This window comes from Vicugna pacos, chromosome 17, assembly GCF_048564905.1.
Source record: "Vicugna pacos chromosome 17, VicPac4, whole genome shotgun sequence".
NCBI classification, from domain to species: domain Eukaryota; kingdom Metazoa; phylum Chordata; class Mammalia; order Artiodactyla; family Camelidae; genus Vicugna; species Vicugna pacos.
Genome location: NC_133003.1, coordinates 5755649 through 5781785, shown reverse-complemented (window position 1 = coordinate 5781785; position 26137 = coordinate 5755649). Strand labels below are relative to the sequence as shown.

General features: G+C 41.8%; 1 protein-coding gene across 1 annotated transcript in view; it reads left to right on the top strand.

Annotated features, from left to right (window-relative positions):
- The first annotated feature begins 6692 nt into the window (after nucleotides 1–6692).
- The window catches only part of LOC140686653 (serine/threonine-protein kinase Nek10-like), a 227950-nt gene continuing 208505 nt past the window's right edge, over nucleotides 6693–26137 (top strand). Inside the window, exons 1-7 of the mRNA XM_072940856.1 lie at nucleotides 6693–6721; nucleotides 6920–7049; nucleotides 7567–7637; nucleotides 15310–15523; nucleotides 24085–24277; nucleotides 24361–24447; nucleotides 25919–25973. Of these exons, the coding sequence (XP_072796957.1) occupies nucleotides 6693–6721; nucleotides 6920–7049; nucleotides 7567–7637; nucleotides 15310–15523; nucleotides 24085–24277; nucleotides 24361–24447; nucleotides 25919–25973 (779 nt within the window). The remainder of the gene's footprint in view (nucleotides 6722–6919; nucleotides 7050–7566; nucleotides 7638–15309; nucleotides 15524–24084; nucleotides 24278–24360; nucleotides 24448–25918; nucleotides 25974–26137) is intronic.

Sequence of the window (26137 nt, the reverse complement as noted above, 5' to 3'; positions counted from 1 at the left end):
CACTAATTGAGTCAGGTTTTCTAGTTTCACTTTTGTTTTTTTTTTGGCCCTCAAAGTCAGGAAGGACTTTTCTTCGGTGTGATTTCTCATGTCAGAGGGAAAGTACACAGATCGGAAACTCATTAAGGTCACGTTCGAGTAACAAGGAGGGGCAGGAAGGAGAACTTGCAGCCACCTTTTAGTCTAAAGCCCGTATGTCATCAAGACCACGGACACTGGAGATAATCTGATACATGGTGATTTTCAGTATCCTCTGTGTATGCTCTTGTTATATGAGTAAAATTACTGTATTTCCTTAGCTATGGTATCACTTAGTGATGTATATTTTGAAGTTTTGTACTGTTGACTAAAAAAAGACGCACTTCCTGAAAGTTGACAATTATGTTTTATTTGGCAGACAAAAGCTGAGGACTTTAGCCCAAGAGACAGCCTCTAAGACACCTCTGAGGAACTGCTCCAAAGAGTTAAGGGGGAGTCAGTGTCTGTGGGGGTTTTTGCGGCAAAGACCAGGTAGTGGGGACATCAAAAGATGACTGTTAATTAAAGCAAACCAGACACCTCAAATTAAGGAATTCAGCGCTTTTCTAGGTATGGGAGGATGAAAGAGTCTGGGCTCATTGAAATCATTCCTTTGACATGCACCGTAGCTGTCTAGGGCCAGTGTCCTGTTCTTTCCCATCCTGCCTCCCCTCAGGGAGCACTGTTGGGGGTGGTGCAGTGGCTGAGGGCTTGGCAGTGGCAACTTGTTTGCCTCCATCCCTCAGGGCTCCCATGGGGTGAGAGGGCAAGGATAGTGGCTGATGACTTGATGACCACAGCATCCTTTGTTTGCTGATGTGGCTGCAACATCTTTCATTCATAATTAACACGTTTTGGTGGAATCCAGTATTTATCATGACTCCCTCTGCTGCCCCTCGGTGGGGTACAGCAGGGCAAGCCCGGTGAAGGACACAGGTCGTTGAAGGGGTGTCAAGAGATTAGTGAAGTGGGGGATCAGTGTGTGCGGAGGTTCCTGTAGAGGTGTTTGAGTAAGGTTTGGGTTAATAGCAAGAGTTTGATCTCCAACTTCTACACCAGCGACTCTGCTGCCTGCTTCTCTGAGAAACTAGGAGCCATCACGGCGGCACTTCCACAAGCTTTGCTTCCATGTCTTCCCAGCTCCCTGTGCTCCAGGAGAAGGGAGTGCGAGAGGATGGTCACGCCCCAAGTATTTGGCGAGTCCCTGGGACAGGCCACCGAGTGAGGGTCCTTGGCTTCGTCCAGGAAAGAATTCAAGAGCGGGCCACAGGAGAGTGAAAGTAGCTTTATTCAGGGAGAGGCACACTCCGTACACAGAGTGTGGGCCATCTCAGAAGGCCAGAGAGGCCGCCCCTGGGTATGGGGTGGTTAGTTTTCATGGGCTGGATAATTTCATGGGCTGACATGTGGGAGGATTAGTCCAACTATTTGGGGGAAAGGGTGGGTGGATTTCCAGGGATTGGGCCACCGCCCATCTTTTGGCCTTCGGGCACCCTCGGAACTGTCATGGCACCTGTGGGAGTGTCATTTAGCATGTTAATGTACTACCGTGAGTGTCTAATGAGGCTCAAGGTCACTCAGAGTCAAATCTTCCACCATCTTGGGCCTGGTTGGTTCTGGCCAGTGTTCGTCGTGTCCTCAATGGCTGTGTCGTTCCTTTAGTGATCGTGCTCTGCCCCCTTCCCCCGTCCCACCTGCACCCTTGGCCCTGCATGACGTGCGCTCCTGCAGTCCTCATGGAGGCCAGTCCCCTGCTGTGTCTCCATGTCCTGCAGGCCAGCCCTCTTCACGCTGCATCACTAGTTTCTCCACCTCCACTGACTCATGCCTGTGCATCAGCCAGCATACTGCCATTTGTCCCTATCTTAAAAAACAAGCACACTCAACATTCTTCTCTTTCTTTTCTAGCTACTAACCCACTTTTCTCTGTACTTTCATAACAAAACTGTCTGGAAGAGAGGACTTGGCACATAGTAGGTGCTCAGGAAACAGTTGCTCAGTGACGGAACATGTGAAGGCAATTAAGGGAGGAAGGCTTCTGTGATAATCCAGGGGTGGGCTGATATGAGCCTCGCATTAACGAGAATAAAAAAGAAAGGGGCTGTGTAGGGGAAGGGGGTATACGGAAAGTCTCCATAACTTCCTCTCAGTGTTGCTGTAAACTTAAAGGGCTCTAAAAAACGAATAAGTCTTCAAAATGTGAGAGGTAGTCTATAAACTTCAAAGGAAAACTTAAATTCTTGGTGACTTCGTTCACATACAGCTGACCCTTGAACAACACGTGTTTGAGCTGTGTGAGTCCACTTACAGTCCGGTTTTATTCACTCCATGCATACCCCAGTACTGCCCACCTGGTTGGCTGAGCCCAAGTGTGCGGACCTGCGGGTACTGAGGACTGACTATAAATTAAATACAGATTTTGGACTGTGCAGAGGGCTGTACTCCTAAGCCCTGTGTTGTTCAAGGGACACCAGTATGAGTAACATAGGAGAGGAAGTAGCCTGTAATTGTAATTGGTGGGACAATGGATGGATATACTTAATAGAAGTGATTCGTTGTCTTGCTTCAGATATTTTAATTTTCAATCTATCACGTATCTTTTCTTCAAAGAATAAGAGACTCTGTCATCTGAGTATTACATCTCCTTGTTGACGGGGTAATTGTCTAAGATTTCTGCCTGAGGGTTGATGAGTAATACTAGGCTTGAATAGAACTTGTTCATGTTCACTCTGAGTTCTAATTACAATGACAAGTTGTCTGAGGGCTAGAAAGAGGCGACCCCGAGTATAAGCTTGTGTAGAGGAGAACCCCAGTGCTATGGTGGCCCCAGCAGCAGCTCACAAAACACCGTGAGTTCCCCCCAGGCCCTAAGCATCACAGATGACCTGGACACGAGGCACACTTTGCAGGAATCCCCTCAGTAGGTAGGTTGTTTTTCCAGCCCTCCCTTCTTGTTCTTTCTTTTTAATTTGGAACCGTATTTTATTTGATTTGGGGTGATTTCTCAAACAGCTGTGGAGTGGGCATTTGTCATATTTTTGGCTGTCCTGAAGACCTTTGAACGCCTTTTCTGTATTTGGGGAGCTTCCTACTTTTTGAATGTCCTCTCGTTAAAGAAGGCACCAGAAAGAAAAGTGTTCTTTTAGCTGCCCTTGCAGCTGTACCAGGTGGCTACCATGTGGCCTCAGCAAAACTTGGATCTGCAGGTGGTGAATGGGAGAGAACATGCGCTGGGCGGAGTCCAGTTTGGAGGCAGGGCAAGGGTGGTGGTGGAAGACGGTGGTATTGGCGTCCTGGTGTCTGCTGTCCAGTGTCAGTGGTGAAGGCTGTGCCGGGGAGATGTTCTCACTGAAAAGCCCCCAAGGCTGGCTCTTGGGTCCTCCCAGAAACACTGTGAGTCCCCTAACGGCATTTAGTAAGTGCCTTTTCTGTGTAAATGAGCTTCCATGCCTCTGTGGGATAAGGTGCAGTAGTAATAGCTTTTAATTACAAAAAAACAAAAGAAAAGAAGATGCATCAGGAATACACACATTCTCCGACTCCCTCCTCCCCAACCCCAGTGGGAGGGAGATGCAGAAATGCTGGTGGCTCTCTCTGTATTTATTGCTAATTTTAACAAGTAGCGTTTTCTGAGCACGAGGCATTCTCTGGCATAATAATTTCAGCAGTTGTATGAGAAGGACTGTCGTTGTCCCATCTGTTAGATGGGACAGAAGGAAGTTAAATACCTAGTCTTATCCTGAGTTCCACAGAAAATGGAGCACAAATGCTAGCCCTTTTGTGGGAGGTGGTGGTCCCAGGGCATTGAGAGTGAGATGAATTGAGAAACAAGGAAGGGAAGGGAGGTCACAATACAGTGTGGTGTGATGCCAAGCTGGCCACAGTTTCAGTAGAAACCACCAGTTACTTGGTCAAGGGGCATGTCTCTGAGTGGATCTTAAGGCACCTGTGTGCATTAGAAGAATCCATTGGGGGAAATAAGGGGGGAGAACTCATCTCTGTTTCTCATTGGTCAGAGTTTGTCCGTAGGCCCTAACTTCTCCATACTTCTGGGTTGTGTTCCCCACCCCTCCTGGCAGTGTTGTGGGGCAGGGTCACCTATGGCCAGAGTCATCCTGTAGAGCAGGTGGCCTCCAACTGGGTGCAGAAGCTGCTGGAGCTTTCATCAAGGCTACCAAGAGGAAATCCAGAATTCACCCGGGGAAGCCAGACAGCTGTCCTTGTTAGGAAACGGGGTTCTCTACTGGATAAGCTGGGGGGTGTCCAGGAGGCAGTTGGACCAGGACAGATCAGGAATGGACATGCAGGTACATCCCTCTCATCTCTGTCTCCATCAGCATACGGTATTTTCCCCGCTCGTCTATGTCTGTGTCTCTGTTTCCTCTTCTCATTAAGACACTAGTCATCTGGATTAGGGCCCACCTCAATCAAGTATGAACTCATCTTAACCCGATTACATCTGCAAAGACCCTATCTCCAAATGAGGTCACATTCATAGGTATCAGGATTAAGGACTTCAACCCACAGCAGCATCTCCATAACATTCGGGTTGTTTTTGAGGCAGTAAGGCTGTCATGCCCAATAAGCAACCCAAATATGTTGTGGGAGCCCCGGGGGAGAGAGGCTCGTGGGCATCTAGGCGGGACTGGCTGTGAAGCAGACAAGTACTGAGCTAGACCTTGAGGGGCCACAGCGCTTCAGGGGCAGACTCAGAGGGAGCAAGCCCTGGGGAGGTTTGGGAGGAGCAGGCAAAGAGGAGGGAGAAGAAAGAGAGCCAAGGGAAACTAGAGTCAGACAAGACACGAGAAAGTGTCCGAGGAGGAGCACAGTGCTTTTCCTAGGTCACAGCATCCTGTATGCAGAAGGGCCAAGCATTGAGAATTGTCGCTTTCATGGGATGATTTCATGACTCAATGGAAAGGACCAAAGGACACCCCTTAGATCTGCAGATAGGCAGTGATTACCAGGAGTGGTTTTGGGGGAATAGTAAGGGCTTTGGGGTTGGGGGGGAGGTGACAAGCAGTCACAGGTAGAACCAGCAACAGCTCGTGGAGAAGTGTGATGTGAACTGTGAGAATGAGGGTGGTGGTGAGAGGCCAGCAGAGCTGAGGATGCTGGTGTCCAGAGCAGAAGAAGCCACTCATGGGGAGAGGTAAAGAAGGGAGAGAGGGCATGTATCCGTGGAGCAAGCGAGAAATCAGGACCCGTGCTTCAACAAAGTGCCTTCGTTCTGATGTCGTCTAAACAGTGAGGGGTCTTTTACACATTATTTAATATGAAGAGAGTTTTAGAATATTTTTGAAAACTATTGAATTAGATATTCCAGCTCTTTTAAAAAATCTGTTATTAGCTGTAGCTCTCCACAGAGTAATTTATAGGAAAAGATTGAATAAACACATTCAGAGAATCCAGATTTATTTAGAGTCATGTTTTCAAAAGGACATCGACAGGAATAATGATTATAGCTGTAATTTATTTGCATTTCAGTTTCTAACTATCCCTTATAATTTGGATACAGCTAAATTTCGCCTTTAAATATTGACTTGCATTAGGAAAAGTTTCTCAGCACTGGCCTAGTAAAAACACTTGCTTAGGGTTTTTACACCAAAATGAGACTTTTAATACTGGTTTGTTTTTTCAAGCTCTCTGCTTAAGTAAATTTACTGATCATGATAGATTTTTGAAAAAATACATGTGCTGTTTATCATTATGAAATAAATTCATGACGGTTGGAAGAATTTGAAAAATATATAAATGTATCACGAATTTAGAATCATATTATTCTGCCACCTATCCCTAACCATTATTTTGTTTTTTTTAATTCTTTTTTATTGTGAAATATTTCATTAGTTAATAAACATCCATTTATGCACACTGGTTTCAATATATTCTAGCTATATTATATCTACTTAGGAAAAATGTTTTGAAGAAGTTATGCTATGTATTCATTCAATTGAAGACCCCTCCCCATTCTATTTCCTCTTCCTCCCCAGAGGTGATCACTACCCTGAAGTTGAAGTATACCCTTTCTGTCTGGGTTTTCATGCTTCTGTAATGTGCGTAACCATTCATTAACAGCACGCAGAAGTGTCACCAGGAGTTGAACGGTCTGCCTCAGCCAGACCCTCACAAGGTGGTCTCAGCCCAGGCTCTGGCAGGGGGCCCATCCAAGGCCTCCAGGCACCGATCGGAGGCGCCTGGTCTGGGAGCGCAACCGTGACTGTACACATGGCTGACTGGGGTTGACAGGGAAGCCGAGTTCATTACTGCAACTCCCTCCGGGACCTGTGGGACACTGGCAGAGTGCCACGTCTGGCGTGGGGAGGGCAGATTCCTCCCGGGAGGTCTGCCAGGCAAAGCCCGTGGTTGGACCCAAAAGATCACACGCAGGGTTTGGCCTGGAGCTGTATCCCTTAATATGGCAACTCTGTGTTCAACTTTTTAAGAACTGCCTAACTGTTTTCCAATAGGCTGCACCATTTTACATTCCCATCAGCAGTGTATGAGGATTCCAATCTCTCATCTTTTTTTTTAAACAACTTTATGATTCCTATACAGTAAACTATACATATTTCACATGTACAGCTTGATGAATTTTGACAGATGTCTACACCTATGAAATCATCGCCACAATCAGGATAGCTAGCATTTCCATCACTCCCTGAGAGGTGTTTATGAAGTTCATTGTTATTTGTGGCTTAAAGTAAAATTCCTTAGTTGTGCTGCTCAGCTCACCAAGCCTGAGAGTATTCACAGACACTTTTTAATGTTATTTGAATTAGTGAGCCAGAGTTTTGTTTTTTTTTTTTTGCGTCTCCAACTATAGCTTGAAAGTGGAACTTTTTTCCCGTGCTGACTTCTCCCTTTTTCACTGTTCATGACCATCGTCATTTTCCCGCAGCCCCGAGGTGCTGAAGAGTGAGCCGTATGGGGAGAAGGTGGATGTCTGGGCAGCAGGCTGCATCCTTTATCAGATGGCGACCCTGAGCCCTCCCTTCTACAGCACCAACATGCTCTCCCTGGCTACAAAGGTAAGCAACCTTGGGAGGCAGGCAGGATCTCATGTTGCCAAATCTACCATTCCTTTTCTTCTCAGATAGAACCTTTGCGATTTGAATGCAACTGTCGATGAAAAGAGGCATTGTTTATTTGCCGCTTGACCCAGTTTATTTTTTGTTTCTTCCAAATCTGCATCTTGTGCTGTGGCCCACATTCCCCTATAATTGTCTTCAATTTATCCTAGAAAATTATCAAAATAAATATACCACTTTGCTTTTATTCTTAATTGTGTTTTGGACTACCTTCAACCCAGCATATTATATTATCCTGCACATCATTATGAACGTGAGGTTAACTTTAAGTCAGCTTGAAAATTCCAATTTTTTGCTCAGAAACTTTCAATTTAAATGAATTTTTCTGTTTTGTTTCTGATGAAAATGAGTGCATGAGGTTATGATGCTTGTTGAGTAACTCTAGTTTTGTGGCCAAGGACCACCCCCTAGAGGCACCGTAGGTCCTTTATGTCCGTCACTCTCCTCTGTTTGGCAGATCGTGGAGGCGGTGTTTGAACCAGTGCCAGAAGGCGTCTACTCTGAAAAGGTGACCACCACCATCAGCAGGTAATTTTGTCTCACAACCGCGAACCTGTAGGGATTACCAAGAAATACCTCACAAAGTCACTATGTAAATATTTACAAAGAGGAAGGGATCCCAAAGAACCCAAGCTTAGAAAAACGTTTGTGCATCACCAGTCACGGGGACCATTTGGAAGTCACCCAAGTGTCCAAGAAGACGTAGGACATTGACTTGACATACTGCGACCATTAGATTGATGATTCAGAAGACTTTGTATCAGCCTGTGAAACAAGTGCAATCTGAAGCTTAGGAAAACAAAATGTGCAACTGTTTATAACTATCTGAAAAGACATAAAAATAGGTGTAGATGTGAAAAAAGTCTGGACAACACAGGAAACTAAAAAAGGCCACGTCAGATGATAAAATTACAAGCATTTTTTTCATTCATATTTTTAAGTTGGTAATATTCTATTTTTAAGTTGGTAATGTTATATAATAATTTCTCAAAGAAAGTCAGAAAGAAGTGCTCCAGCTAGCCAGGTAGGAAGAGTGTAATGAAAGTCCTTATCCCTTTGGAGTCTCAAAGTTTCTGTCCCCACAGGGCTTGTCCCAGCTGACCTCGCCCGTGCTCTCTGACCCCTCCGCCCCAGCCACAGGGAGCCCCTGCACGTCCCAGCAAGCACCCTCACTCTGGCCCGTCTCTCCTCCCCTTCCCCCCCACCCCATTCTCTTCCCTCTGGTACACGCATGGCAGAGGCCCTCCCTTCCTCTGGGTCGCTGCTGAGATTGCAGCTCTGTGTTACCGGGGAGCCCTGATGCCCCCCAGCCTCCCAGCACTTGCCCGCTTTGCAGAGTTCATGGCCCCCACCACCCCTAACATAATACGTGTGCCTGCGGCCTTGTTTCTGTGTTGTCTCTCTTCCCCACCAAAAGGAAACCTCCACAAAAGTAGGGGCTTTTTAAACTTACTTTACAGCTGTTCAGTGCCCAGAGCGATGCCCAGTGCAAAGCAGACGCTTAACAATTGGCTGGTTGTATGCATGAGTGACCTTTATCTGCCTGACTGTTACTTCTGGACCATCTTCTGTTCTTAAGTTGGCCCCAGAGTATTACTCTGCCCCATCAAGCCGAGTCAGACCCTCATTATTGTAATAGAAATCCGAGGGTCGCCTCAGATAGAATCTTCATCCGTCCCCCTGGCCAGTTCCCTTCAGACTCAGTTCTGTGTCTGTCCTCGCTCAGCTCCGTCTCTGACGGAATGGAATAGACACGCTGCCATGGCTGCGCCCCTTCCCTCTGGCTTCCCCTCCCAGCCCATTGTTCAGGCATAATGGATACTCCTCATATGTTCATAGGATTGTATCTTGAATCCTTCCTTGCTCAGCACAATGCTGCCCTACGTCCTAAGCACCTCAGGCCCAGCGGTGGCCGAGTTTCACTAACTGTGGACTCTAAGCAAACAGTCTGACTATTTTCTCTGCACCTGTTTCCTCATCTGCTAAAGCAGGGATCACAGCAGTACCAGCCTCATCAGGCTGGTGTGGTGATTATACAAAGTAACACGTGCAAATCACTTAGCACAGAGCGTGGCCACGGAGAATCTGGAGCAGTGCTGGCAGTTCTCATTGTTAATGTCCCGGCCAGTGAGCTCACATCCCTTTCTAAATCGCCTGAATTCCATGTTTACCAGATCTGCCCTGTTGCTAATGAATCGAGACAAACGTATTTAAACTGCTCGTCTCCTGTTCTCTGCTATTTGCTTTCTGGGAACTGCCTTAAAAATTCAGGAAGTCTCCAGAGATGTCAAGACAGGAGAACCAAACTGACTCATTGAAGCTCTCCTTTTCTTAGGTATTTGAGTGCCACGAAGACTAGGGGACAGTAGTTTGGAGAAAAAGTACAGAGAGCTTGTTCTGACCTTGTGGCACTGGGCAGACAGGGCCATCGCTTGCTCCTGATCGTCCCCTTGGCTGTTGGTATCCATGCCTCTTAGTAGCAGAGTCAGCGTTAGATCCCAGCATTATCGTGAAAAGCTTAAGAACCTTAGTAGGTTCTAGAATCAAGTGGATTCTAATCCCCTCATCCACTCACCTTAACCTTCCCGAGCCCCACTCTTCCCGTCTGTCATGTATGGGTAGCAGTAGTAACCACTCACGGGCTTGCTTTGAAGCTGGAATAAGATCGGGCTTCTGATGCTCTTAGCATGGTACCCAGCACATAGTAAGTCCTCCATAAAATTAGGTATTGGCATTATTAATAATATTATTTATGGAATGAAGCATATAAATTTAAGATGTATTTGATGAAGGATGGTAAAGGGGGAAATGAGATTACAGAAGGACTTGGTCTAGTCTGGGGATCGGGGAAAGTTTCTCTGAAGAAAGGGCATATAATCTGAGACCCAGACATTCACTAACTCTCAGTGAGCAGAGCGGAGAAAGCACTTCACAGACCCGCGTCTCTGAAGGCTTCCCTCAGCAGGACAGCTTGTTGGTCTGAAGAACTGGAAGAAACTGGAGATGTAGCACAGCAAGTAAAGGAGAAAACAGACAGTGAGTGGGTCTGGGAGGCTGCCAGGGGCCAGGGTGGACTAGCTGCTGTAGGCCACGTCGAGGGCTTGAATTTTTATCTCCAACAGTGAGGAGTGGACTGAAGGGCTATTAACAGGTTGAGACATAGTGAAGATTTCTTCTTCAGCAGGGACCATCCTGGCTGATCTCTAGGGAATAGAGCAGGGGGTGTGAGAATGGAGGGAAAACAGGTCCACTTGTGCTGAGTGGTGATGGTGGCTTTGACTGGACTCATGGTGGTGTTATGGAGAGAAGTGGGGTTGTTTTGCTGTGCGTTGAAAGTTGAGTCCACAAGTGTTGAAGTACAGTTATACAAGAATGAAAAAATACTTAAGTTAACTGGGAAAATGGAATGACACTGAGAATATGAAAACAACTGGATTTGTGATGTGGAACTTCAGCAAATGGAACCCAGCCCATGGAGTAGAAGTTCTGGGGAGGCCAGGGTTAGCTCACCGTTAGGAAGTGTGTGTCAGAATTAGAGTTTCCACAGTGGAGCAGGCTGCTGGGTGGGTGGTGAGTCCCCTGTCATCCAGGTTGTTTAAGAGGATGGACGATCACCAGTAGGGGACAACGCAGTAAATGTTTTGAGTACACTTCTAATTCAAAATATTAGGGTGCCCATAATTAGTAGGAACTGAGCCTGAAATTTTATGACTGACTACAAATTCAGATTGCAGCATGCAGCCTGTAACAGATACAGTTTTCACTGAAAGTTGTTCAAGACTCAGTGCCTGGGTTCATATCCCAAATTTTATCTTTAGAAAATTTGACATACAACCAAAACCCATTGTGAGTTGCATGCAATTACATATTCCAATTGCTTTGGATTTGTAGTCTTTAAAAATTAAGTTTAAAAAGAACTAGGGAACAAATTCAATTTCCCGTTTTCTTAGTTTCTTAGCAGGCTTTTAAATTGGGAGAATAGCTTGGTAGCCCAGAAGAGTCTGGGGCAGAAAATACGTTTTTTGTTGCTCTACCCAACACCAGCATTGCTGTTTTTGCCTTCCAGTCCACTGTTAAGAGAGTGTTTACTTTTTAAAAAGGAAGAACATTTCCTTTTATGCACAAAATATCCCAGTTGCCTAAGTTTTCTCTTTCTACGCCTGGTTGCACAAGCCATCTGGTGCTTTGTGTCACTGCCCACGACAGCGTGCACGCCTGGAGGGGACGGAGCCGGGTGGACCCCAGCCCTGCCTCTGACCAGGGCGCAGGCACCACCGCCAGCGCGTGTCACTGCTCACCCGTGGGAGGGAGCAAAGTCAGCTCGGCGGCGCAGCGCTGCCCCTCCCGTCACGCCCAGCCTCTAGCCACGTGAGCACACCGGGGACACAGTGACACCAGCACAGAAGTGCAGCCCCCGGGCCTCAGGCCCTGAGCCCACACCCCTACCAAGGTGGAGCATGCCAGCACCCCTGGGAGAAACCCAGCTCCCTCAGGGTCCTGCTCCAGCCCCTGCAGCCCTGATCCCTCCTTTGACAGGGCAGTGACAGCCACTGAGCAGAGAAGCCCCAGTTTGGCCCTTGGCCTGGCTCTGGCCCCTCCAGCGCCACCCCTACCTCCCACCAGGGTGGCGGCCACCAGCACACGTGGAAGAAGTTGCGGCCGGTGCTGCTGTCAGATCCACCTCCCGCCAAGGCCCCTGAGCACATGCAGTTGCACAGGGATGTTCCCACACAAGGCACGCCTGCAAGACCAGAGCAGGTAACTGTTTCTCCTAAATTCAGAGAGACAGAGAAAGGTAAACAAAATGAGAAGAGGAGAATATGTTTCAAAAGAAATAACAAGGATACACCCTGAAAAAAAACCCTAATTACCATGATAAATCATTTACCTGATGAAGAGTTCAAAGCAATGGTAAGAGAATGCTAACTGAACTTGGGAAAAGAATAAATGAACACAGTGAGAACTTTAAGAAGGAACTGGGAAATAGAAAAAAGGACCCAACAGAGCTAAAGAATAAAATAACTGAAATGAGAAATACCGTGGAGGGAATTAACCGCAGATTAGGTGACACGGGAGAACGTATCAGTTATGTGGGAGGCACAGTAATGGTAACCACCCTATCAGAACAGCAAAAACAATACAACCAACAGATTTTTAAAAAGAGTAGTTTAAGGGACCTCTAGGACATCGTGCATACTAACATTCAAATTACAGTGATCCCAGAAGAAGAGGAGAGAAAGGGGTCGAAAATGTATTTGATGAAATGATGGCTGAAAACTTCCTGATGCTGAAGAAGGAAACAGACATCCAGGAAGCACAGAGGGTCCCAAACAAGCAAACACAAAGAGACCCACCCCCGGACATCCCATTATTGAAAGGGCAGAAGTTAAAGATAAAGAGAGACTTCTAAAGGCAGCAAGAGGAAAACAAAGAGTCAGTTACAGGGAATCCCCAGAAGAGTGTCAGCTGATTTTTCTGCAGAAACATCGCAGGCCAGAAGAGGGCGGCATGATATGTTTAAAATGCTGAAAGGGTGGAAAGCCCTGCAAAGTTGAATACTCTACCCAGCAAAGCTGTTATGCACAACTGAAGGAGAGATAGAGGTTCTCAGACAAAAGCTAGAAGAGTTCATGACTACTAAACAGACCTTACAAAAAATATTAAAGGATCTTCTTTTAAGTGGAAAAGAAAAGGTACAGTAAGGAAGAAATTATAAGAAGGGGAAAATCCCACTGATAAAGGCTGTGGATCAAATGCAGAAAAGCTTTTGAAAAATTCAGCACCCATTCATATTAAATAATCTAAAGAAGAATGATTTATAGAGGGTGCGTATCTCAACCTAATACAGGTGATTTATAATAAACCCACAGCTAACATCATATACAATGGTGGAAAACTGAAAACTTTTCCTCTAAAATCAGGTACAAGGATCTGCACCTTCTACATTTCTACTTAACATAGCATTGGAAGTCCTAGCCACAGCATTCAGACAAGAAAAAGAAATAAAAGGAATCTATATCAGAAGGGAAAAAGTAAAATTGTCACTATTTGCAAATGACATGACACTGTACTTAGAAAACCCTGAAATCTCCACCAAAAGACTGTTAGAACCAATAGCTTGCTATTGAGTTGCTAATAGTTGCTTTCAGTTATATTTGCTATTTGCATCTTGGCTTCAGGTCAGATCAAATTACATATACATATATACATAACTATATATAATCAAGCACACATAATTGTATCCAATGAGAACCAATGCAGAGCATCTGTTAGGAAACCATAATGGAGCCACATAGATTATGCAGCGCCTGCCCACGGCTCTGTTACCATGGAGACACGTGCACATTCGCACCTGATTTGCAGAGCAAGAGGACCGCGCGCTTCACGTTATGTGGGCTGTGGTGATGTGTAGCTCCAGAGATCCGTCCGCGTTTGCATTTCTGGATTCCTGAAGTAAGCACTTTGTGGTGGTTGTTTCAGAAAAACACGCCACGCCTAGAATTTGAAATTAAATCAGCGAGAACCAACTGTTTGCATTCTCCATCTTTCCTTTGCTCTACCCTCTTTAAATTGTTAACCCGAATAACTTCAAAGTGCATCCAGTGAAGAAATGAACATTAAAATACTCTGAAATCTCCAAAAAGATGAATACACAGGACTCTGTTGCTTTTCTATACACAGCAAATACTAATGAACTATCAGAAAGAGAATGTAAGAAAACGATGCTCTTTACAATTGCATCAGAAAGAGTCAAATAGCTAGGAATAATCTCAGCCATCGAAAAGAATGAAATTTTGCCATTAGCACGCACGTGGATGGACCTGGACCTGTAATGCTTAGTGAAATAAGTCAGAGAAAGACAAATACTGTATGTTACCACTTACAGGTAGAATTTAAAAAGTAAAATGAAGGAATATAATAAAATAGGACAGACTCACAGATACAGTGAACAAACTAGTGGTTACCAGTGGGTAGAGGGGTGAAGAGGTACGGACTGTAAATATGTGTATACAAATATACAAGAATGTATTGTACAGCACGTGGACTATAGCTGATACTTTGTAATAACTTTACATGGAATATAATCTATAAAAACTCACTATGTTGTATACCTGAAGCTATTTTAACATCATAAATCATCTATCACTTAAAATAAAAGAAAAAAGAAAATTAAAAAAACCCCTCAAATAAATAAATACAAGAAAGAATAATAAGGAAAATTATAAATTAGAGTGTTATTTTTACTTCTGTTACTGATAGTAATTTTGTGTAGTAATTCCTGTGCATTGCCTGGAGACATCCTTATAGGTGAAAGTTGTGTTAACTATGGGTTGCTAAATCAAATAGAAGGTGTGAAAATTAGATCTTTTTCTCCAAGTCCAAATAAGTTAAAATTTATTGAGAAGTACACATGATTCAGTGAAATTAGAGCTTTTGATTTTTTAAAAAATAGACTAAATAGTACAGTGAGTGCCAGAAGGATTTAAATTATGCTAAGCAGTGATCTTGATAACCGGCTCCCCGGGCATCTGGAGTAGCCTTCTGCTGGGGGTTGGCTGTGACGGGAGCAGTCCTCACTTTAGTGGGCTGATTGGTGTTTCCTACCTCCAAAATCTGAGAAAGTTTCGGCATGCAGTGTGTCAGATTAGCTGCTTTAAAAAAGAGCACTCCACACACCTTAAACCACCAAGTAACTGGGTTGAATTTTGTTTTTATGAAGTCGTGTTTTGTAAGACTCACTCATCAAGACGTGTTGACATTACCCCCGCACAGCTGGGAAAGGTGACTAAGCTGTGACGCCCCACCCCACCCTGCCACCAGAATCCTTCCTTCCTTGTGGTGCATCACGTGTGATGTTATTGGGACTCCTGTTTGTTTCACTGGCCAGCGAGGTCGTGTGGTTTTGGAAAAGAGCCACTTACCCAGGAGAAGCAGACCCCGCCCACCCCTCCTGAGACCCCTCCTGGCCTCTGACCCTTGCCCACCAGCCCCCCTGCAAGGAGAACAGTGCTGTCCCCTTCTCCTTCCCAGACTTTCCAGATGTCTTCTGAGAAGTCTCAGACTGAACACTGTGCTCGAGGTCTGTCTCACCCCAGGTTCTCTTGGGTGCAGACGCCGTGGTGGACACACAGCGGCATTTACCCTTGACCCTCCACACCCCGCGGCCTGTCCTGACTGTGATTAGCTTATGTTCTCTTAGATGCCTCACGCCGGATGCAGAAGCCCGCCCAGATATTGTAGAAGTCAGCTCCATGATAGCCGATGTCATGATGAAATATTTCGACAGTTTATCCACATCCCAGCTGGCCCTGGAGAAGAAGCTGGAACGGGAACGGAGGCGCACACAGCGGTATTTTATGGAAGCCAACCGGAACGCCGTCACCTGTCAGCGTGAGCCTGCCCTGCTGTCTCACGTAAGTGACAACCTTTCAGTCTCTTCAGGATGCATTCTGCTACACTCTCTGAGGCCTCTCATGCTTGTGCTAAGGAAGATTCATCTTAAGTTAGAAAAATATTAATTGCTACATATAATATTTCACTATTATATGGTTATATATTTGCATATATTTTGATATCTTAAAATAAGTCACTATAATTGATGTTCCAAAGGTGTAATGCATAATTTGTTGTGTATTATAAAACCAGAGGTATCAAAAAGATCTCTTAGAAATTCTTCATTTATAATCTTTGTATAAATAGCAGAGACTGCTTATAATTAACTTCTTCAACAATCTGGAAATACAGATGAAAATGCTGTATGTTGATTTAGAGAAGGAAATCGTATTTGTCTTAAAATGCTTTTTATTAGTCTGTGTAATTGCTTTCATTAGTCTTGGTGATGGTAATAATGTCACCATTGTACAAATCAGAATGTGCGCTGTTATTTGTCTTGCCAGTAACCTTTAAATTATTTAGATACGTAAGTTTATTTCTGAGTGTTGTTTGAAAAGGGATGCCAGAGCTACAAATACCCAGAAGGGCAAGAGGTGGTGCCGGTGACCCCCTTGTTGGTGTCCCTTTTCTTCCTTCCTCTGTGCCTTTGTTGTGTCATGACCCGTAACCCATCCTTCGCTCATGCTCTGGGGTCCCCAAAAGCAGGGGTTTAGTAAGGGACCCTTCAACCTGTAAGTGTTCTTTAATACCCTCCTGGAGGTGGGCCCAGCGCAGTAGGGTCATATGGCATCCTTGATCAGGATACCTGGTCATTCAGTTCCTTTCCAGAGTCCAAAGGACCTGCTGTGCCTCAGCTGGGAAAATGAAGTGACAAATCGGTCTCAAGGAAGAGTCAGTTTTGGTTTCTCAAATAACAGCATTTCCAGCAAACTCTTTTGTTTTTTTTTCCCACAAGAAGGAAAGCACTACTGTTTGATGGGTTTCTCTTTCCATACTTGGTATCCAGAAGTCAAACTTCCATTGCTGGTTTCTTTTTTATGGATTTTATTTTATTTTTAAATTTTTCTTAGTACAGCCATGCCTTTCATTTTCACTTTTCATGTTTTTATATAATTGAGGTATAGTTGATTTACAATATTATATTGGTTTCAGGTGTACAACTAAGTGATTTGGTATTTTTATACATTGTGGTCCATTTAAAGTTGTTATAAAATCCTGGCTGTAATCTCTGTGCTGTACATTACATTCTTGTGTCTTGCTCAAATTATACCTAGTAGTTTGTGCCTTCTAATTCCCCACCCTATCTTGCCCCTCCTCCTTCTGTCTCCCCATTGGAAACCACTGGTTTGTTCTCTATATTTGTGAGTCTGTTTCTATTTATTATATTCATTTGTTTGTTTAACTTTTTGAGATTCCACATGTAAGTGATAACATACAATACTTGTCTTTCTCTGTCTGAGTCATTTCACTAAGCATAATACCCCCGGGTCCATCCATGTGGTTGCATATGGCAGGATTTCATTCTTTGCTCATGGCTGAGTAGTATTTCATTGTGTATATATACCACCTCTTCTTTACAATTCTGCTTATGTTATCCTCTAGGAGTTTTATGGATTCCAGTGTTAGATTTAGATCTTTCATCCATTTTGATTTTATTTTTGTATATGATGTGGGAAAATGTTCTAGTCTCATTGTTTTTTGACATGGAGCTGTCCTGTATTTCCAGCACCAGTTATTGAAGACAGTATCTTTTTCCCTTTGTTGTAGAGTAATTGACAATAAGTGCATGGGTTTATTTCCTTGCTCGATTCTGTTCCATTAATGTATGTGTCTGTTTTTATGGCAAAACATAATGTTTTGTTGACTGTAGTTTTTCATTATAGCCTGAAGGAAACATGAGTGCTCTGACCTTCTTTCTCAAGGTTGCGTTAGCTATTTGAGGTCTTTTGTGTTTCCATACAAACTTCAGAATTATCTCTTCTGCCTCTGTGACAAATGCCGTTGGTATTTTGATAGGGATTGCATTGCATGTGTAGACTGCCTTAGTTGGTATGGTCATTTTCACAATATTAATTCTTCCAATCCATGAATGCCATATATTTGTCCATTGTTTTGTGTCCTCTTCAATTTTTGTTTATTATTTTGTTATTTTATTTTAGTGAAGAGAGGAGGTAATTGGGTTTATTTATTTTTATAAGAGGGGCTGAGAACTGAACCCAAGACGGCATCCATGCTAAGCATGTCCTCTACCACTGAGTTACACCCTCCCCTCTCTTCAATTCTTTTCATCAGTATCTTATAGTTTTCCAAGTACAGGTTTTTTGCCCTCTTAATTAGTTTTATTCCTAGGTTTCTATTCCTTTTGATGGATGGTAAATGGATTTGATTTCTTAATTTCTGCTTCTGATAGTTTGTTCTAAATGTACAGAAATGTAACAGATTTTTGAATAATAATTTTGCATCCTGAAACTTTACTGAATTCATTGATGAGTTATAGTAGTCTTTTGGTGGCATCTTTACGATTTTCTATTTTTAATATCATCTGCAAATAGTGAGTTTTACTTCTTTCTTTCTAATTTGGATTTCTTATATTTCTTTTTGTGATCAGTGTGGGTAGGACTTCCAACATTATGTTGGATAAAAAGAATAAGATTGGGCATTCTTCTCTTGTTCCTGATCCAAGAGGAGATGCTTTTAGCTTTTCACTGTTCAGTAGGATGTGAACTGTGGGTTTATCATATATGGCCTTTATTTTGATGAAGTATGTTCCCTCTTATACCCACTTTCTGAAGGCTTTTTTTATTATAAATATATGTTTTTAATATACGTTTGTTGAAGTATAGTCAGTTTGCAATGTTGTGTCAATTTCTGGTGTACAACCTTCAGTCATACAGGAACATACATAAATTCCTTTTCATATTCTTTTTAATCTTAAGTTACTACAAGATATTGAATATAGTTCCCTATGCTATTTGGTATAAACTTGTTGTTTATCTATTTTGTATAATACTAGATAGTATTTGCAAATTTCAAACTCCCAATTTACCCCTTTCTACCCCCTTTACTCCCTGGTAACTATGTTTATTTTCTGTCATTGAGTCTGTTTCTGTTTTATAAATAGGTTTGTTTGTCTTTTTTTTTTTTAGGTTCCACATATAAGTGATAACATATGATATTTTCTGTTCTCTTTCTGGCTTACTTCACTTAGAATGACATTCTTCAGGAACATCCATGTTGCTGCAAATAGCATATTCATTATTTTTTATGGCCGATTAATATTCCATTGTATAAATATACCACATCTTCTTTATCCAGTCCTCTGTCAATGGACATTTAGGTTGTTTCCATGTCTTGACTATTGTAAATAGTGCTTCTATGAACATTGGAGTCCATGAATCTTTTTGAATTAAGGTTCCCTCTGGATACAAGCCCAGGAGTGGGATTCCTGGGTCATATGGTAAGTCTATTCCTAGTATTTTGAGGAATCTCCATACTGCTTTCCACAGTGGTTGCAGCAAAATGTGTTCCCACCAGCAGTGTAGGAGGGTTCCCCTTTCTCCACAGCCTCTCCAGCATTTATCATTTGTGGACTTTTGAATGATGGGCATTCTGACTGGTGTGAGGTGATACCTCATTGTAGTTTTGTTCTGCATTTCTCTGATAATTAGCAATATTGAGCATTTTTCATCTGCCTATTGGCCATTTGTATGTCTTCACTGGAAAATTGTTTGTTTAGGTCTTCTGCCCATTTTTGGACTGGGTTGTTTACTTTTTTATTATTAAGATGCGTGAGCTATTTATATATTCTGGAAATTAAGCCCTTGTCAGTCTCATCTTTTGCAAATATTTTCTCCCATTCCATAAGTTGTCTTTTTGTTTCACTTATGATTTCCTTCGCTGTGCAAAAGCTTATACATTTAATTAGGTCCCATTTGTTTATATTTGCCTTTATTTCTATTGCTTGAGGAGACGGCCCTAGGAGAACATTGCTGAGATTTGTGTCCAATAATGTTTTGCCTGTATTTTCTTCTAAGAGGTTTATAGTATCTTGTCTTATATTTAGGTCTTTAAGCCATTTTGAGTTTATTTTTGTGTATGGTGTGAGGGAGTATTCTAATTTCTTGATGTGCATGCTGCTGTCCAGTTTTCCCAACACCATTTGCTGAAGAGACTGTCTTTATTCCATTGTATGTTCTTGCCTCCTTTGTTGAAGATTAGTTGACCAAATTTTGTGGGCTCATTTCTGGGCTCTCTATTCTGTTCCATTGGTCTATATGTCTGTCTTTGTACCAATACCATGCTGTCTTGATGACTGTAGCTCTGTAGTATTGTCTGAAGTCTGGGAGAGTTATTCCTCCAGCCTCTTTCTTTCTCTTCAGTAATGCTTTGGCAATTCTAGGTCTTTGATGGTTCCATATAAATTTTATTATGATTTGTTCTAGTTCTGTGAAATATATCCTGGGTAATTTGATAGGGATTGCATTAAATCTGTAGATTGCCTTGGGCAGTGTGACCATTTTAACAATATTGATTCTTCCAATCCAAGAGCATGGGATATCTTTCCATTTCTTTAAGTCATCTTTAATTTTCTTAGTCAGTGTTTTGTAGTTCTCCACGTATAAATCTTTCACTTCCTTGGCCAGGTTTATTCCTAAGTGTTTATTTTTGGGGATGTAATTTTAAAAGGGATTGTTTCTTAACTTTCTGTTCCTGCTATTTCTTTGTTAGTGTAAAGAGATATAGCTGATTTCTGTATGTTGATGTTGCTTCCTGCTACCTTGCTGAATCCTTTATCAGCTCTAGTAGTTTCTGTGTGGAGCCTTTAGGGGTTTTTATATATATAGTATCATGTCATCTGCATGTAATGACAGTTTTACCTCTTCTCTTCTAATTTGGATCCCTTTTATTTCTTTTTCTTGTCTAACTGCTATGGCTAGGACTTCTAGTACTATATTGAATAGAAGTGATGCGAATGGGCATCCTTGTCTCTTTCCAGATTTTAGTGGGAAGTCTTTCAGCTTTTCACCTTTGAGTATTATGCTTGCTATAGGTTTTTAATAAATAGGTTTTATTATGTTGAGATACGTTCCCTCTATACCCACTTTGATAAGAGTTTTTATCATAAATGGATGTTGAATTTTATCAAATGCTTTTTCTGCGTCTATTGAGATGATCGTGTGATTTTTGTCCTTTCTCTTGTTGATGTGGTGTATCACATTGATTGATTTGCATATGTTGAACCATCCTTGTGTCCCTGAGATGAACCCAACTTGATAATGATGTATAATTTTTTTATGTGTTTTTGGATTCTGTTTGCTAATATTTTGTTGAGGATTTTCCCCTTTCATTTCTTAATTTGTTTTTTGAGTTCTCTTTCTCTTTTCTTCTTGGTGAACATGGCCAGAGGTTTTTTATTTTGTTTAATCTTTGAAAAAACCAGCTCTTGATTTGATTGATTTTTTTATTTTCTATTTTATTTATTTCCTCTCTGATCTTTATTATTTCTTTCCTTTTACTAGCTTTAGGTTTTATTTGTTCTTCTTTTTGTAATTGTTTTAGGTGGTAGGTTAGGTTGGTTATTTGACTTTTTTCTGGTTTTTTAAGGAAGGCCTGTATCACTGTTAACTTCCCTCTTAGGGCTGCTTTTGCTGCATCTCATAGATCTTATGTGGTTGTGTTTTCGTTGTCATTTGTTTTAAGGGATTATTAAATTTCCTCTTTGATTTTATTGTTGACCCATTTGTTTTTTAGTAGCATGTTGTTTAGTCTCCAGGCAACTGTTTTTTTTTCTCACTCTAGTTGTTTTCTAATCTCATGTAGTTTTGATCAGAAAAGATACTTGACGTAATTTCTGTCCTCTTAAATTTGTTGAGGCTTGTTTTGTGACCTAGTGTTTGTTCTAGTCTAAAGAATGTTCCATGTGCACTTGAAAAGAATGTGTGTTCTGGCTTTTTCTTTTTCAAATGTAATATCCTGAAAATATCAATTAGTCTAAATGATCTGTTGTGTCATTTAGTATTCCATTGTGTTATTGGTTTTCTGTCTGGAAGATCTGTCCAGTGATGTTGGTGGGGTACTAAAGTCTCCTACTATTACTGTATTCACATCAGTTTCTCCCTTTATGTCAGTTAGTATTTGCTTTATATATTTAGCTGCTCCTATATTGGGTGCATATATGTTAATGAGTGTAATATCCTCATCTTGTTGTTCCTTTATCATTAGCTAGTGTCCATCCTTATCTTTCTTTATACCCTTTGTTTTAAAGTCTGTTTTGTCTGATACAAGCATTGCTACCCCTGCTTTCTTTTCATTTCCATTTACATGACATATATTTTTCCATCCCCTCATTTTCAATCTGTTGACTTTCACCCTAAACTGAGTGTCTTGTAAGCAGTATATTTTATATATTTTTTGTATTGAAGTATATAAGAGCAGCATGTTGTAGGCTCTTATTTTATTATCCATCTCCTACCCTTTGCCTTTTGATTGGAACATTTAGTTCACTGACATTTAAAGTGGTTATTGATAGATATGTATTTATTGCCATTTTAAACCATGTTTTCCTGTTGGTTTTATATTTCTTCTTTGTTTCTTTTTCTTTTATGGTTTGACGTTTTTCATATTATAGTATATGAGTATATACTCATATATAGTATATGAGTTCTCTTCTTTTGGGTTTTTTGTGACTCTATTATATGGTTTTGGTTTGTGGTTACCATGTTTTTCATATATGTTAACCCATTACTATATATACTTGGTTTAGACTGGTCATCATGTAAGCTCAAATATGTTATTAAAAAAAAAAGAAAAAAACCTGCATTTTATTATTCACCTCGTCCACATTTTGTGATTTGATGTTCTCTTTTACATCTTCATGTTTATCTTTTTGCTGTTCATGGTAGTTATCATTTGCTTTTCTAGTTACAGTTTTCTTTTCTATAGATTCTTGCTTCTTTTCTACTCAGAGAAGACCTTCCAATATTTATTTTAGGATAGGTTTAGTATTGTTCTATTTTAATTTTTAGTTGTCTGAGAAATTATCTGTCTCCCCTATTCTAAATTTTCACCTTTCTGGGCATGGTATCCTAGGTTGCAGGTTTTTCTCTGCCAGGACTTTGGATGTACCTTGCCACTCCCTTCTGGCCTGCAACATTTCTGTAGAGAAATCAGCTGATAGCCTTATAGGAGGTGATCCCTTGTAGCTAACTCTTTGTTCTCCTCTTGCTGCCTTTGAATCCTCTCTTTAGCGTTGACTTTTGCCATTTAAATTTTAATATGCCTTAGTTCTCTCTGGGTTCATCTTGCTTGAGACCTTCTCCACTTCCTGTACCTGGATATCTGTTTCCTTCTACAGCGTCAGAAAGTTTTCAGTCATAATTCTTTCAAATATGATTTGACCCCCTTTTCTCTTCTCCTTCTCGGGCCTCTATCATGCATAGATTGGCATGCTTTATATTTTCCCATGGGTCTCTTATATTGCCTCCATCTTTTTTCATTCTTTCTGCTGCAGGCAGTGTCCTGCCTCTCCCTTTGTGTGTGTTTGTTAACTGTGGGGCTCTTTATGGCAGATACAGGCTCCCTTTCACACTCTCTCAGTTGTGGCCTTTACCATACTCCAGCCCCTTCAGGCTGTCTCCACCCAGCCAACCCCACTTCTCTCCCTGGAGTCTTTCCTCTGAAGCCCAGGTCAGCACCTAGCCACCACACACTAGTGGACATGTGTCTTAGGCTGGAGAATGAGCAAGATGGCACACATCCTCTGTGCTGGGCCCCCTGTTCTGTCTGCTGCATATCGAGGACTGCTCTCTCCTCCGAGCCTCTTAAGTTCCCTTCTGTCCCAGCTAGTCTCCTGACTGGTGAATAGGCTTCCAAAGGTGAGGGAACCTTCCCTCTTCCATAGCTCCCTCCCAGCGGCACAGGTCCCATCCCGATTCTTTTTTTTTTTTTGTCCCACCCAGTTACATGGTGATCTGTCTCATATGAGAAGTTTTGATTGTATGAGATCTTCTGTCAGAGTTAAGCATTCTGTGAGCACTGTATTCCACAAGTAGAAGTGTTTTTGATGTATTTGTGGGAGGAGATGAGTTCCACATCCTTCTAGTCTGTCAACCTGATCCAACCGCCCCTTCTTTATACCTTTAGTTGTAGAACATATTTTCTTCTGGATTCCAGTCTTTCTCACCACCAGTCGCTCTGTAAGTGCTTGGCATTGTGGTATGCCTGAGGGAGGAGGTGAGCTCAGCACCTTTCTACTCTTGCATCTTGGCCACCTACCTCCAGAATTGTTCTGCACGTCTGTTCCTTAGTGCTACCTTTTCTTTCACCAGACAGCGCAGACCTTTGCTACTAAACACTTTGCCACACCCATTCTTATTTGTCCAGTGGTAGCTTGCAGGCCCACTTTTTTTGTCATCATGGACTCCATGAACTTTGTAGCATATGTGTCAGTGGACCCACTGATGTGACTTCAGCAGCAATATTTGTAATGATACTTTAGTCCTTTTAAGATATATTCTAATGAGGTTTAGGTCCCATGGAAGAAAGAAAGAAGTGGGTATTAAAAACTGAATTTCTCTTTCAGGAAACCTTTGAGAAGGCAAGCTTGAGTAGCAGCAGCAGTGGAGCAGGCAGCCTGAAAAGTGAGCTTTCAGAAAGCTCAGACCTGCCCCCTGAGGGCTTCCAGGCCCCCTGTGGGAAGGACGAAGACAGGGCCTGTGACGGAATCTTGTCAGATGATACTTTCAACCTGGAAAATATTGACAAATTTATTTCTAGTGAAAGGGTTACAGCATGAATGCACCCTTGACTCCCTTCTGTTTCAAGGTTCATTTACTTTTTATTTTTTATTAACGTGCAGATATATATTCAGAGCTCGATGATGAATTGGACATTTTGGATAACTCCAGCATCTCCAGTTCAAGCCCTTTGAAGGAATCTACATTCAGTAAGGCTTCTTTTTCTGTTTGTAGGGTTCCAGAAGGTAGTGGTTTGGGACTGGTACCCAGGAGTCAGGTAGTTGTCACCACACATATAACTGAGTGGTTTGCTTCCTAGGTGCAGTGCACATTTGTTAGGACATGTGTGTCTGTCACTCTGACAAAGCCCAGAGGCCAACAGCACTGTGGTCTTCCACTGCCTCCTGTCAAATGAATAGTTTCATTATTTCTTGCAGCAAATGCAAGTTCTAACTGGGGAGTGGAGATAACTTATTTGGAAACAGACTTAACAACCCAAGGAATAATGGAGGTGACCTTGTACGAGTCTGTTGATTGGAGGTTAGAAACCTGGAGAAGAAATTCGTCTTGGTGTAGACTGTTTCATACAACTTTATTTAAAGTAATGCAAAGGGATGTATTATACTTAAAACTCTAAAGTAAAATAAATGTTTTAATTGTGTAGAATTACAGGAAAATGCTAGGTAAATTCAGTAAAAATGAACCTTTACTCTTAAATTGAAACAGTAAAGAAAATAGTCAAGATACATTTAAATAAAGTGTAAAGAATGTTCCTTATAGAAAGATAGGATTCATTTGACTCAACAAATCTCACCCAACAAATCTGAAACTGAAAGAAAAGACCAGCTAAAATAGTTAATGGAGAGATAAGAATGATTCTTTTAAAGAGTAATTTGATGGAATATTAAAGAGGATAAGTAGAAATACTCTGAAATTGATTAAGTGTAAATAATCCCGTCTCATCAGTGACTATACTGCGAACATTTCGTAAAAGAAGGTTTAGGATGTTCTCTCTGAGCATCAGAATAAAAGCCTAAGGATTTTGTTTCATCCTTCATCCCTTTCCAAAATTAATTGGTTCATCAAAATGGAGAATAGATGTTCTGGGTTTTCTGGGACAGTCACGATTTCCAACACCCTGTTCTGTTTTCCCTATAAATTCCAGGCTGCTAAATAAAATATCTTGATTTCCAACTGGGAAAACATAAATATTTTGCAATAAGAATACTCATGCATTTAAACATATGCAGCAAGACCTGAAAGCAATTAATCACTGACTGTTTTGAGATGAACTCAGGGTTGTCCATCCCCAGTAACAAGGACAAGGGGTCGGTGGGGAAGTGAGGAAGGGAAAGCTGGACCCTTAATTTGCATGTGGTTACTTATCGCTGCTTGGCAAGGGATTTAGGATGATTCTGACATAAATAATTTATTGTACTTTGTTAGCTGATGATAATGGAGTTTCTTTGTTTAGAAACTTTTCTTTAGGGATAGACCCTTAAAAAACCTGTCAAGTAAATAGTAATTTGCAACATGATATTTCAGCTGATGCCTTCCTAAGGGAGGACAGTTCTCACAGTAGCTACAGTTGCTTAGAGATTTTTTAAACAAACAAAGGAGCGAATAAATGAAACATTTGCAGCAGGAAAATGTGAAGTTATTTTTATTCTCTTGTTTCAGGCACTTTAAAGAGAAGTTTCAGTGCTTCAGGAGGAGAAAGACAATCCCAAACAAGGTAAGTATGTACACACTGAGCTCCTGGAAATATTTTTATTTTTATTTTTTAAATTTTTGTTAAAATTTTATGTTACTGAGTTACAGTCAGTTTACAACATTGTGTCAATTTCCAGTGTAGAGCACAATTTTCAGTTATACATGAACATACATATATTCATTGTC